Genomic DNA, 13235 nt, shown 5'->3' with positions numbered 1-13235 from the left:
GAAAGCTCTTTCACTGGAGAGTACCCAAGAAGTGAAGAGACAAGAATCAGTCTGCATTCCCCCAGTCAGAAGAGTTTATGGTGCAAAAGCAGATATAGATAAGAAATCTGCCCAACATTTTTTTTACAACTCTCAAACCTAACTTATTCATCAGAATGGAAAAAACAAAACCTCAGGGCTACTGAGATGACTTCAGAATAAGAAACTGCATCTGTGCTTTCCTGTTACAGCAGTGACACGAGCACGAGGAGGAAACAGCTGAAACCAAGTTTGCAGAAATGCTCTCCCAGAGACTATGGTGCAAAGATTAATCATCTTTGACTCAGTTCTCTGAAGTCATTGGTCTCTGGCCTTGGAACTGTGAGCAAACAACTGCAGGGTGAGGATTTCATTAGTGACTTCCCGTCGTTGTGAAGGGACTCGAACTTTAATTTCCATCACACAACATAAATGAACATGAACCCACTGTGCTTAAAGAACAGACAGAAGGGATGCTGTGACTCAGCCCCCTGGGGGAGAGGGGGACACGACAATGAGCACATTACATACAGTACCAGAGCACTCATATTCACAAGCACCGCATTCTATAACATTGTCTCTTGCAGAAGAAGCCCATCATGCTGCTTGCAGGTAAATCTACAGTCGGCGTAGCAGTGCTGCTCGTTTTCTTTTGACCATGTTGAGCATTGGCATGTGGAGATTGTTCGAGGAAGCAGTGTGAAATTTCTCTGGATACCCCAGTGTGCAAAAAATTGCTTTAAGAAAAGCAGTCTGGAATAATTTTCGTCAGAGGTGTACAGAGCCCCAGCTGAGTGATGTGACGAGACCTGCAGGCCATTAACAAATGTGTTTCTACTTCAACGCCGACAGCGTTGAGTCTTTAAGAACAATGCGTCCGCATTCACAGTGTTTGGAATTGTAAGTACTGGAATTAACTGTGTTCTTCTCAGCTGGAAGTAACAGCTCCAGACTAATGTGACTCCTGCTGAGGAAGATCATCTCTTTGCCGTGTCTCACAACAACACAATAAAGTGGGGGCTGTAGCCATCTACCGCTGGAGCTTCACTGAGCTGCAGAAGTGCTGGAGGGGGAGGTTGGGGTGCAGGGATGGAGAGGAGAGCGTGAGCACAGAGAAGGGTTTACATCATCCTCTGCTGCGCGGGATCATACCTTCCTCTTCGGATGTTTCTTTTCCAGGGAGAAACGCCAAGAAGGCCACAGAGAAGTGGTGGTGTGGAGAGAGGGAGAGAGAGAGGTGGCATTAATTATCACAAAAGCAGGTACAGAAAAAAACATCCAATCACTTTCGGGATTGCATACAGGAAACAGAGGCACTGCTTTCTCTTGAAAATGCAAAGCCTGACAAATGCAGTCTTGTGGTCACCAAGACTGATGAAAAGTTTGTGTCAGGGTGAACAAGACCCTGTGGGAAGATAATCAGGTTCAGATGAGCTCTGGTTCATAGGAACCCTCTGCAGACCAGTGGAAAGATGTCCTTTAAAGTTGGCTTTCATTTATGCATCAGTAGTCCTAGGCAAGAGTGCAGTACTCAGTAATGAGGTCCTATTACTGCCTGCCCTGTCAGACACCTGTGCACAGGGATCAAAGACTGATTGTTTTAATTGTTAGACAATTACACAAAACCAATTACTATTATTCTGGGAGAAGGCATGTCTGTGGACCAAGTCTTCATGAATCATGTGCTGAGAGGGCAACACCTGGATCAATGAATCAAATGGATATCCATTTCAGATTCTGGATTTTATTGATCACAGAGGGCCTTGCACAGGAGTGATGGTATGAGCTTTCCTGTCATCGCCTGGACAAGGGCAGCAGTATGCTGTCCGTCTTTACTGCTCCATCCGGGAGGAAGCTGTTCCCTGTATGCTGATCCCAGACAACAAGCTGCCCTCCCTCTTTTCCCATGCAGTTATCCCCACTGACCATGCCTCAGCCGGCTGCACTGCCAGGGAGAACCTGACAAACACGACAGCTGCAGGACAGAGATGACTTTTCAGGTCAGACTAATTCAAAATAGCTTGAATGTCAAATCACAGCAAGAGCAAGAGCTCCTGGAAGGGTGCATGTCTGAGTTTCTTACAAGTACTGGCACCCTACCACTCACCTACACACAGTCACTCCGAACAGCCTCTTGATACAACTTTAAGATGCATCACCAACAGGCTTAGTACAGTTTAATATATAAAAAACTGCACACTTCTCATACAAGTGATTTATTAGAAACCAGCAAGCTGGGCTCGGTCAGGGTAGACAGGCCTGCCCCCACTCTCGCTGGACCCCCTGCCCAGTACAGACTGCCTGCATCCTCCTGGCACTCCCTGAGCTCGGCCCGTCCACTGCTAGCCACTGTGTTCCCCCTCCCCCCTTCCACACAGACCTCTGAGGCCATAGCCCACACAAGCAGGGGAGGCCGGTGGCCAAGACTGCCACCTCTGAAACATTCTCGAACCTACGGCTGAGAACAAGCTGAGCAACAGCTTGGTTTGGCGGCGGATGCACAGTAGGAAGAGGAGTGTGCTGATAAATCAGCAGCGAGAGCCTGCGAGCACAGAATTTCACAGAAGCAGTGTGGGGATCTAGGGAGCCAGAGGGAGGGCCATGTTCTTAGCAATTTTCAATATGGTTTCATTGCTAGTATCGTGTTTGGCAGGACGGCCCAGTGGAATCGCCTGTCCAGTGTAGCCAGGCTGTGCCGTGAGCGCTGAGGCATGGTCATCGAGACAGACTGAGCAGCCAGTGGTGGTTGGGCGCAGGCCAGCTCTCCCCCACCCCTCCGAGACCAGGCTGGAGAGGTATTCCAGTGTATTGAGTGATTTAGTTGGCAATGTCCATCATGCCGGAATACTGGGCTGAGGAAGCTCTGGGATTCCAGCCTGAGCTATAAATCGAGGAAATATGACAGCAGGGTTGAAATTTGGTTTTGTTTCTCAACTGGAGAGAAGTGTACTATAGTACACAGGTTCCCTGTTTAAGTATCACCTCCCCCATACTGCCTACTGAAAATGTTTTTCTCAGGACCTCCAACAGACAGCTCACGATCATTATCCTGATTAGGATTAGAGCTCAAAACAGCAGTGCCTTGCTTGTTGGGCATAGAAAAATAAAGTGCAAATTCAAAATGTTAAATAAATTAAACAAATGCATTGACCTGGAGAGTGTGTATACACTGATGGAGTATCTGATGCTAAAACTCAGTGTCATGCCATCTTTAGGTTCCATTCTACTGTGCGAGTACGATACTGTTCAGCAAATTCATTTCAATCCAGTCTGTCCCGAATGCAGCCGCAGGGGTGAGGGAGTGGGGCGCCAGGGTCCGCCACAGGCTGTCACCCTGCCTCCGTCATGCGCTGCTGGCATCAAGGCCACGCCCCCCGGCCCGCCCCCAGAGATCACACCCAAACCACACATGCACAGCGGGCACAGAGGAGTCCCTGGCAGGCTTTCCTGGGGCTCAGTCTAGGGAGGGAGGGGGTGAGGGGTGAGGGGGGGCTGCAGTCCTGCTCCCGGAGGCCGGCAGCTTTGCGGAGCGAGAGCACGGCCCTGTCCGTGTGCAGGAGGAGCGAAGGAAATCCTGGATTGTGTGAAACACCAATATGATTTCACTTCCAGGCAAATGCAGTGAAAACGTGGCGTTTTCTCATAGGTTTTCTAACACGTAGATTAAACAGAAGTGTTTGTTTTAGCTTTACTTGGCAGAGATCAGGTACAGTTTTTAAGATTTATTCCATCACCAGAACTGCTGCACTCACTATGTTACACTGATCAGCTTGTTCTAACCAAAATCAAGAGAGATCTTACGGTCTGGAAGCGTGTGTGTGACATTATTACAGATCTGGAAGTTCTTTCCAAATGGACAGTCTCTGTCACAGTGGCTTCTCTGTTTAAGGCGCAGAATTCATCACGTCTAAATTTAGCTAAAATTCCACAATTAAAGATGAGGTGAGGACAAGCTTGAAGCTGAAATTTGAAGACGGGTGCCAATTTCTTAGATGTCTTAATTATGGATTTCACTGGTTATCCAAAAAGCAACTACCCACTCTGGCGCACAGAGGCAGACTGCAGCTCCTCTGCTGGTGGAGGCGCAGAAGAACAGCTACTAACAAGAGGCCATCCAGCCCATAAAGCTGTTCAGAGCAAGACGATCAAGGGATCTATCCAGTTGCTTCTTCAGTTAAACCTGGGTATCGGCTACAACAAGAATGCTGGGCAGCTTGTTCCTGACTCCCACAACCCTTGGGGTAAGGATGCCTAATGTTCCTGGTTTAAATTTAATTTCCACATAGTGGCAGTACGTGTAAGACAAAGCTCAAGGTGTACAGAGGTAATCTGTGTTGGCACTGGCCTCCTTAAAACCTGTGCATCTAGATGGGCTTCTTCCCAACTCTAACTGCTCGTCTGTTCTTCCACTCCTCAATGAAATTATGTATATGTAATAAATTATGTATATGTAACAGTCCAAAGTGATTGATCTTCACCTGAGCTATAAATACTGTTTGATGGAGCATGTTTAGTGAAACACTAAAGTGGATGCCTGTGGAAAAGCTCAGGTGTCAAGATCGACAGGGTGAGGAACTTGTGACAGAAAGTGCTTGCTTGCTTTTCAGGTTTTGCATTAATATTTAAGCTCTGTAAAGTTTGTTTGGATTATCTGGAGATGTGTACAATCTGCTTTGTACTGTATGGTGTGCATGAAGAGTACAGAGAGTGCATTGTGTGTGGAAAGTATGTGTAACCTGTGTATAATGTGTGCAATGCTTGTGTAAACCATGTGGAAAGTGTATGTAGCCCATGTGTAATGCTTGTGTAAACTATATGAGTAACCTGTGTGAAAGCCGTGTGCAAGCGGTGTGTGTGTAAATGTGTCTAAGGAAACGTATGCAGGAGCCCTGACACGGAACACAGCTGGGCACAGTCACTTGCAGGGAAGTGGAGTTTCCCCTCTGTAACTGGTAGGACTGGGCTCACTGGTGTAAACAGCGGCTGGTCCACAGGCCTAGACGAGCACCTTGGGAATCGGGCTGGTCTAGGTGGGGGTGTGCACCCAGGCTTCGCCGGGACGGAGTCTTAAAAAGCACGGAGAAGCTCGATACCCAGACAGCGCAGGGAGGCGGACTGAAACGGGCCCCCTTTTGAATTTGTGTTGTTTTCCTGCAGCATTTTGGAGTTCCCGATTTTCAAGGGGCCCCCTCCCCATCGGTCAGGAAGTGAGTGGCAATATCAGGTAGAAGCAGACAGGAACACAAGAGGCATGCCAGAGCTCTTACTTAAATCCCCATCCTGTTCCCCCTAGGACTATAGCTGCCAGGAGAATGGCACCTGCGATGGACCCTATAATGATATTGGTGCCACTGGGACCTGTGTAAAGGGACAGAGGGGAGGAGGGGAGGGGAGGGGGACAATACCACCAGACACACGTCAGAAACAGCAGAACCACAGAACATCTTGTCAACACCGACTGGCGAGAGAGAGACGGGCGGCACAGGGGGAGGGGGAGAGGAGACGGAGAGCCAAAGGACAGAGAAAACGAGGGGGTGTTTCATTACTTCTGCCTCTCTCGGCCGGGCACCCCCTTTGCCTCTGCTCTGCTTTGCACAACATTGCCAAATGACTTTCATTGGCAAACTGCAAGAAATAAGTAAAACACGTTGAGATACAGTCTAGATGCACCACACCTCCACCCGCTCCCCCCCTCAGCTCAGGGCTGGGTCAGTAAGTACAGTGCCCCCTGGTGGTGAGGAGGCCTTTCCAAAGCTCCACACCAGGGCTGGCTGGAGGACCGTGTCTGCAAGCTTTAAAGCCCCAGCTCCCGACGAGCTAGTATTAGAGTAGTAGTATTGTCAAAAAAACATGTACACATGCCCCCCTACTTTATAAACAGGTAAATATGCCAGAGCACTTTCTGCCCTGTAGGGGGCACTGTAAAGCAGAGGCACAGCTCTCTAAGACTCAGTTTTCAAATCAGAGTTTCACTGCAGAACAATCCCTCCAGAAAACCACTCACCATTAAAGTATGAGCAACAGATTTCTTACTACCAAATACCCTTTATTCCTCCTTGGAGTCTTTCTGTACTGTAACACATTACAGACATGTGTGGCTGTAAGTATTTCAGTAGTGTCCTCCATCACAAAATACAATCCGAAAGACCAACGTGCACTAAACCAGCCGAGTCACCTTTCAGACAAGTCAAACTCTTCAGTAATTCACACAGGTTACTGGGTGAGTGTTTTGGATCACCGTGCCATTGGTGGTTGTGAGACTTGCTCTCCCACATCTAGCTCTTTGAGGTGAATTCTCACGTCTACTTTTTGATTTTGGCCGATGTGCTCCTGCAGATCCTGGCTCTATAAGCCGTATTTGGAAGGTAAAGTGGTAAAGAGCCGCTCAGGGCTGTGGCGGCAGGCCACAAGCCCAGCCGCTCAGAGAGCAGCGGATGAGGAAGTGCAGGCTCTCAAGCACACAGGTGGGGTGGCGCGGGACAGCCAGTGTGCCCGCTGCTATCTGAGCTGCACAGCGTCATCCCGGCGCGGTGTGTGTGTGTGTGTGTGTCTCTAGAGCGAGGCGCTGCAGAGCAACACAAACCCTTGTACTTCTCCGGCCCGCCCTGCGGCTTGGGGTCAGGGATGGGATCGTAGACGCTGCAGTCCTTCCCCGTGTAGTCCCGGTCACAGATACACCTCACCTCGTTACTGCACACCTGAGGCAGACAGCACAGGGTTCGAGTGAGAGAGACGCAGAGAGAAACAGAAGCGACAGTGTGGAATATTTAGTCTGCTATACTGTGTGCGATATGCGAATACTTCATGATTTATTATGGTTTTATTTTCTCCTTGGGGCCAATCAGCAGACAGAGCTGTTAGTTCTCAATGTCCTGCTAATTACTCTGTTATATATACAGATACAATATTCTTTTTTCTGTTCCGCTATAGCTTGTTAACTAGTTGCTGCAGCTGTAGTTACCAGCCAGTGTGTCTTCAGCTGTTCTTAATGACCTAAATTATCTAGTTACACTGTTGGCTGTTGCTTTAGGGAAAACTGGCAGAAACACCAGCCTTCGATCGCCATTGTGATTGATCGGTCATACCAATAAAACCCTTTGAGTTGAAGGAATTTTACACGAGAGACAAAATGAGAAAAGATGGTGACAAGGAGGATCAGGGATGTTAATCAAAAGCAAAGAGCTCAGCAAGCCCTTAGTAAGATGGTAAAGTTATAATATAACTTATACAAGCTTTGAATTCTCAGTTACATATTGGTAAATTTTCCCTTTGATCACATTGAACCAAAAGACAGATACGTACTAGGAAGTCTTCTAGCTGCTAGTGAAAAAGCAATCACAAAGAGCCTTCGACATCCAAAGAGTGGATTGATATTGTGAATGAGATGCACTATACATAATGGAAAGGATAACCTTTTCTCTCAATTTACAGTCAGACATGCTTAGAAAATACTGGTTAACCTGGACAAAATGTATGACCCCCCATTATGACCTGATTTCACTATTTTGTGTTTTTTCTATAATGACCAGAGAATACAGATTTGAATAAGCAAATATATGTCTGTATTTAATCCCCCTTATCTGCTGCCATGTATGAATAGCTCTTAAAACGTACAATTCTAACCTAAAAGAAAAGATGGAAAAAAAGAGCTAATCATTGTATGCATATTTTAAATGTAAACTGTTTCCAATCATTAAAAAGTAAAAAAAGCTCAGCAGGTCAGTCTTTGCTGTTGATCGTGTGACTGTGGTCAGTCGTGCGGTCAGTCAGCGGGGCGCCTCACCCCGTGCTGGGAGCAGATCCTGCTGTCGGACGAGCCGGGGCAGGTGCTGAGGTTGAAGGAGGCCACAGGCAGGCAGCGCCGCTCCAGGCACATCATGTTGGGCCCGCAGGGCGTCCCGTCGTCCACGTAGCCCAGGTCCGTGCCATCGTCCAGCAGCGCGTGGCCACCCCTGCGCACAAGCACACCGGCCACTCAGACGCAGACGCAGCTCTTCAACACACCACATCTAAACCTGCACATCGTCTGGAAACTGGTTCAGTCTTTGAGTTTGTGAAACTATTATATTTACTGTATAATATTTGAATCTATGGGATAGCTTCCACTTCTCCGGACACCGATTAACCAGAGAGCAGTCATTGTCAGTGTTCTGCAGCTCTTGCAGGGTTTCTTCACACGGTCTGTAATGTGCTCTCCTGTAACCCCCCGTGTGACCACGAGCCCAGCAGAAGTGCCTCTCCGCCCCGCGGGTGCCGGCAGCGAGGGCCGGTCCTTACCGGCAGTCCAGGTACTTGTTCTGGTGGTAGATCGTGAGGCTGGTGACTTCGCCAGACAGCTCGCCGAAGCGCGGCTTCCCTGTGGCGTTGGCACAGAACAGGAATCCACACAGGACGTCCCTGATGGCGGGAGTGATGGAGAAGAGGAGGGAGTGAAGAGACAGTTCAGCACTGCTGACAACACAAGGGACTGTGTGACTCAGGGAGGACGGCGGGCGCAGGGCTATGCTGACTTCATGTAGGCGCTGCAGGGCTAGTGCTGCTGTGGGACTGGGTGTGCTCCGTGAGGCCTTCCTGACACCAGCCAGCAGGGCAGGAGCCCGTTAATTACCCCCCAGTTCGCGGTGACGTCAGGTCATGGGGATGTAGAACAAAGGCGGTCACACGTCAACAGGGGCTTCCTTACACTGTTTCTTAAAGGCCAGCAAAACAGCTCAGGAACAGGTGGTCTTTAACCCAGCGCAGCCTCGCTCAAGTCAATAGTGGCAGCATGTCCCCAAAACTGGCAAAATAAAAACAGCGTCCAGAAGGATCCCACCCTGCTGCAGGAAAATGACTGAATTGTACTGACTGGCCCTGGGACCTGGAAAACAATTTCACAACTCGAGACCGACTCACTGCTTGTTGCACTGGATCCAGCCTGGCCCGTCTCGCCCACAGTTGCCTTTCTCTGTGCCCTCAGAGTTAAGCTTCTCGTAGCAGAACCGGTCCGCAGAGCCTGTGAAAACCCAACAGGACTGGATCACTGGAGACACAGGGGCCTGCATGCAGCTGATGGAAATTCACAGACCACAGATTTGATCTTCGTCCGAGTGTCAATCTCAGAAACGGAAAACACTGTCCCATTCCCATTCTCTTGTGACCAGAATCTTCTGACTCTGGGTGTAGTGTGTTGAGACATTACTAAATGCTGGAAAATGCGACCAGGCACATACAGTTTGCAGAGACAGTCACTTTGTCTTGACCTTGCTCATCTCCGAGTGCCCGGCTCCTTTAGGAGAAAGGAGAGGCCACAGAGCTCGTGTCCCTTCTCATGAGCCATACTCACTGTAACCCCACAGGCCGCTGCACTGTCCGTCCCGCGTCTTACAGCGCCCACTGTAACAGCGGCCCTGTCACACAGGGAGAGACAGGGAGTCAGAGAGGGAGAGCCCAGAGGTTCACAGCTCTCACACAGCTGCTCTCATGGCCACAGAGGTCGCTGTGTCAGTAAGAGCCAAGAGATACCTGTACCAAGAATCCCACCCTACACACGGCAAACAAACCGCCCCCAGGTGAGCTGAATTGTGAGCACTCAGGCAGCTCAGATTGTCAATGCAAGGGCTGACAGTCTCAGTCGGCTAGAAACATGATCCAGCCGCGATCCCACGATCAAAGAGCTCCATCTTTGCTTGCCTTAGCACCTTAACGTACTACCCAGAATCTGTGCAAACATTTGACTGCATCAGAGGTGGCCTTATTGACACTGCGGTCATTTTCTGTCAGGCTGTGACGCTGCTCGTCCAGGATCACAGCCAGCCTGGAGCGTCCCGTCCCAGGGAGGTGAAGGGAACTTGCCTGCCCGTTCTCACAGGTGTAGCCATCCAGCTTGTGGACATTGTGAGGACACTGTGTGCAGAACAGAGGACAGACAGTCAGGGACCCAGCTTGTCGTCTCCCTGCCTCTTTAAACTTTTCATTCACAAGCATGCAAATGATCTGGTTCAAGCAGAGGTGTGAAGTCTGGGAAATACCGCAAGCAGCTTGAGCAGCAAGATCAATGAAATTACTTAATTGAAAAACCATCAAATAATTAAGAAGAAATTGAAGTCTTCACTGATTAATTACACACTTTTGGCTGAAATCAGGGTGGTTAGCACACCTGCTTTGCAGCTCTTCATAGCTCTAGCGCTCCAGGTTTCACGTCTATGTAGGTTATCTTTGAGTGCTCTGATTGCCTGCCACATTCTAAAGTCATGGAAGGCAGATTAATTGTCTCTAAATTGTTCCCGTGACCCTTAAGCAGGAAGAAACAACTTTCTAATAACAGATGGATTGACTGAAGTCTTGTTGCAGAATGGAATGGAATGTTGCTCATTGATCTGTTCAGGTCTCTGGGGCTACAGCTACACCCAGACGAGATGGGTCCCCCCATTCAGAGAGGGGTTCCTGCTCCTTAACGTCTCTACCTCAGTATCAGGTTCTGTCATCATACATCATACTAATTTTAGTATTTGACCAACTTGGACATGTATAAATGTTGAATATAAGAGAATGACATTGAGCAAAAGATCAATGAGACTCCATTCTCACCTGGCTGGAGTCTCCTGTGCAGGTTTCTGGAATGTCACAGTCGTTCACTGCATCCCGGCACACAACCCCACGCATCTCGTACTGCAAAACACAGCACAGACGGTCACGCCCACAGTGCTCCTCCATAGCGACACAGCACAGACGGTCACGCCCACAGTGCTCCTCCATAGCGACACAGCACAGACGGTCACGCCCACAGTGCTCCTCCGTAGCGACAGCACAGCCCAGTCACACCCACAGTGCCCCATAGCGACAGCACAGCCCAGTCACACCCACAGTGCCCCATAGCGACAGCACAGCCTTGTCACGCCCACAGTGTCCCCCCATTAAAAAGTGGATTTCTCAAGCAGAGAACAAGCAGTTGAAGTAAAAGGATGTTTTTCCTCACCTTGCAGCCCCGACAGCAGAGCCCGCTGCTGCACATGGCATCATGGGTGAGGGTACACTTCTTGCAGCAGGCTCCCCCATTCTTGGCACACTCCTGCCGAGAGAGCGAGTGAGCGTCAGCACTGCCCCTGACCTCCCAATCGCCCTCACCCGCTCTGCTCCCGAGACACGGCTGGGCACGAAACATCAGTGTTTCTCCCATGTCCAAATTCTCTTACTCACCCAAAAATATCTGAAGACCACAGCTCTTTGTTCGTACTGAAGAGTAAATAATTAGTTGGCATTCCCTAAAAGATGAAGCTGGAACGCCACTGAGAAACAGGAGTGTCTCTCAGAAGGCCTCCACGCCCCAGTGCCCACTCTGTACCCTCAGTACCTTCCGATACAGCGCAACCCCAGCAGTACCCTTGCATGGCTCCGATTGATGGAGAACCATATAAAAACAAGACAAGACACGTGCAGAGGAGCTGCCTGCTGTGCAGGGCCCAGAGCCACTCCAGGGCTGCAGTGTTCATGTCTGCTCGGTTTTTTCCATGGTGTTGTGCCGAGCGTGGCGTGTGCGTGTCTTACCAGCGGAGAGCCACAGTCACACTCCTCGCCCGTCTCCACAAAGCCATTGCCACACTCCGGGGCCTCCAGCAGCTGGCAACAGAGAGAGACCAAGCAGCTCCAGTTCAGCACAAGACAAACTTAAAAGAAGGTCCAGATAAATGATTAAAAGATCCTCCTGCCCCAGCCCCATCACTGTCCTGCTGGGCTACACCCCTCCTCTGTGTGCTCTTCACTGCTTCTGTTTCTGCACAGACGCAGGAGCTGCATGTTCCTTGTTCGTATCCTCCCTGTTCCTCCATCATTCTGCATCTCCCACTGTCCCCTCTCTGTGCTGCTCCTCCCTGCCACACTGCCCCTGTCAGCTGGAGTACGCACATCCAGAAACACCAGGCCAGCACAAAGATGCCTCTTTCTAAAACACAGCTCGGTGCACCCCAACCTCGCAGCAGACAGGAGGGGGGGCCCCCAATCCTGTGGTTAAACGGCAGGCTTTGCTTGGCTGCATGATAACTAATCCAGAGCAGCTCCTGGACCCACCTGGGCAGGCTTGTTGAAGAGGCAGCTGCCTCCGCCCTGCTGCAGGAAGCGGAGGTACTCGTCCACGCTGCACCGCGCGAACCTCCTGGGCAGGTAGAACCTGCAACACAAAGGTCAAAGGTCAAGCGGGGTCACACACACTTAACCTCATTCAGGGCAGATTTCCACTGTGCTTACACTGCACCGACTCTGAAACAGAGTAATGAACTTATGAACTTTCACATAAACTTTTTATAAGGTGGGGATTCCTACAGATGCCTTCATGTTATTCAAGCAGGAGGGAATGAAACTCAGAAGACATGGACACAGGAAGACCCTCAGACTGTGTGTTGTACAAGGAGAGCACCTGCCTCTGGAATCAGGCGCTCTAACAATCTGGCCAAGGAAACTCTTTCTCAGCAGGAGTGTATTCAGTGCCAAGGAAATCTCTTTGCCAGGCTTCAACACAAAAGCACGCTATGGGTATGCAGATTTCCTCAGAGCACCAGTGCTGCCACAGCCCCAGAGACCCTGGACACAAGCAAGAGACAGACTGGCTTGCGCCCATGTGTGCAGGGCAGCCATGCTGGAGGGGAGGCAGAGCAGCTCACAGGGTGATTTACTTGCGTCTATGATTTGTCCAAGAATCTGAACAGGCAGCCAGTGGCCACCTCAGAACCAGCGGACAGGGGACTTACCCAGTGTCCTCCATGATGCAGCCCTTCCAGGTGTCTGGACACCGGCATTCCCCTGTTTGAGCGAGAGACACGAGAAGGACAGGGAGGGAGAGAGAGGGCAGAGAAATAGAGAGCCATGGAGAGGGGAGACAGAGAAGGAGAGGAAGAGAGGGAGTCGAAAGAGAAAGAAATGCAAGACATCAGTTTCAAATTCACCACGTGCAGTAATGTGGATTTCTAACTCCATTTCAAAAACAAGGTAAGTGGAAATAGCCCCGGGGGTCAGTTTTCAACAATTTAATTTCTGATGAGAAACGAAAGCCTGTTTCGCAACAGTTATGGGCTCCCAGCCTAGAAGCACTCCTGGTCTTGGGGTTTGCAGCCTCCGAAAAGTTCTCAGCCACGGCCACACTGACCCCCCGCGCAGCCCCGCATGGGGCCCCTTCCCTCAGTGTGTACGTCGCCCGCCGGCCATTAAATATTAACCCAGCCGCAGTCATCAGACACCAGCCGTGC

General features: G+C 50.0%; 1 protein-coding gene across 6 annotated transcripts in view; it reads right to left on the bottom strand.

The window, feature by feature from the left end:
* The window catches only part of adam11 (ADAM metallopeptidase domain 11), a 49407-nt gene that overhangs the window by 6304 nt on the left and 29868 nt on the right, over nt 1–13235 (bottom strand). The window contains exons 14-26 of one of the 6 annotated variants that reach the window (XR_015930994.1): nt 12741–12792; nt 12064–12163; nt 11545–11616; nt 10976–11068; nt 10588–10668; nt 9853–9903; nt 9344–9407; nt 8914–9013; nt 8296–8415; nt 7802–7970; nt 6602–6716; nt 5565–5643; nt 1171–1188 (exon numbers count right to left, since the gene is read on the bottom strand). Coding sequence is in view for 4 of the 6 variants with exons in the window: in XM_088623042.1 (XP_088479168.1) it covers nt 1140–1188; nt 5286–5376; nt 6602–6716; nt 7802–7970; nt 8296–8415; nt 8914–9013; nt 9344–9407; nt 9853–9903; nt 10588–10668; nt 10976–11068; nt 11545–11616; nt 12064–12163; nt 12741–12792 (1157 nt within the window). In the remaining 2 variants the exon portion in view is untranslated. Of the gene's footprint in view, nt 1–52; nt 1189–5285; nt 5377–5417; nt 5644–6601; nt 6717–7801; nt 7971–8295; nt 8416–8913; nt 9014–9343; nt 9408–9852; nt 9904–10587; nt 10669–10975; nt 11069–11544; nt 11617–12063; nt 12164–12740; nt 12793–13235 lie in introns of those variants that run through there. The other 5 variants (XM_088623043.1, XR_015930995.1, XM_088623042.1 and 2 more) reach the window with 5 other exon arrangements.

This window comes from Lepisosteus platostomus, chromosome 28 (genome assembly GCF_059453375.1).
Source record: "Lepisosteus platostomus isolate fLepPlt1 chromosome 28, fLepPlt1.hap1, whole genome shotgun sequence".
In the NCBI taxonomy this organism is placed as follows: domain Eukaryota; kingdom Metazoa; phylum Chordata; class Actinopteri; order Semionotiformes; family Lepisosteidae; genus Lepisosteus; species Lepisosteus platostomus.
This window is presented reverse-complemented; position numbering and strand designations above follow the sequence as displayed.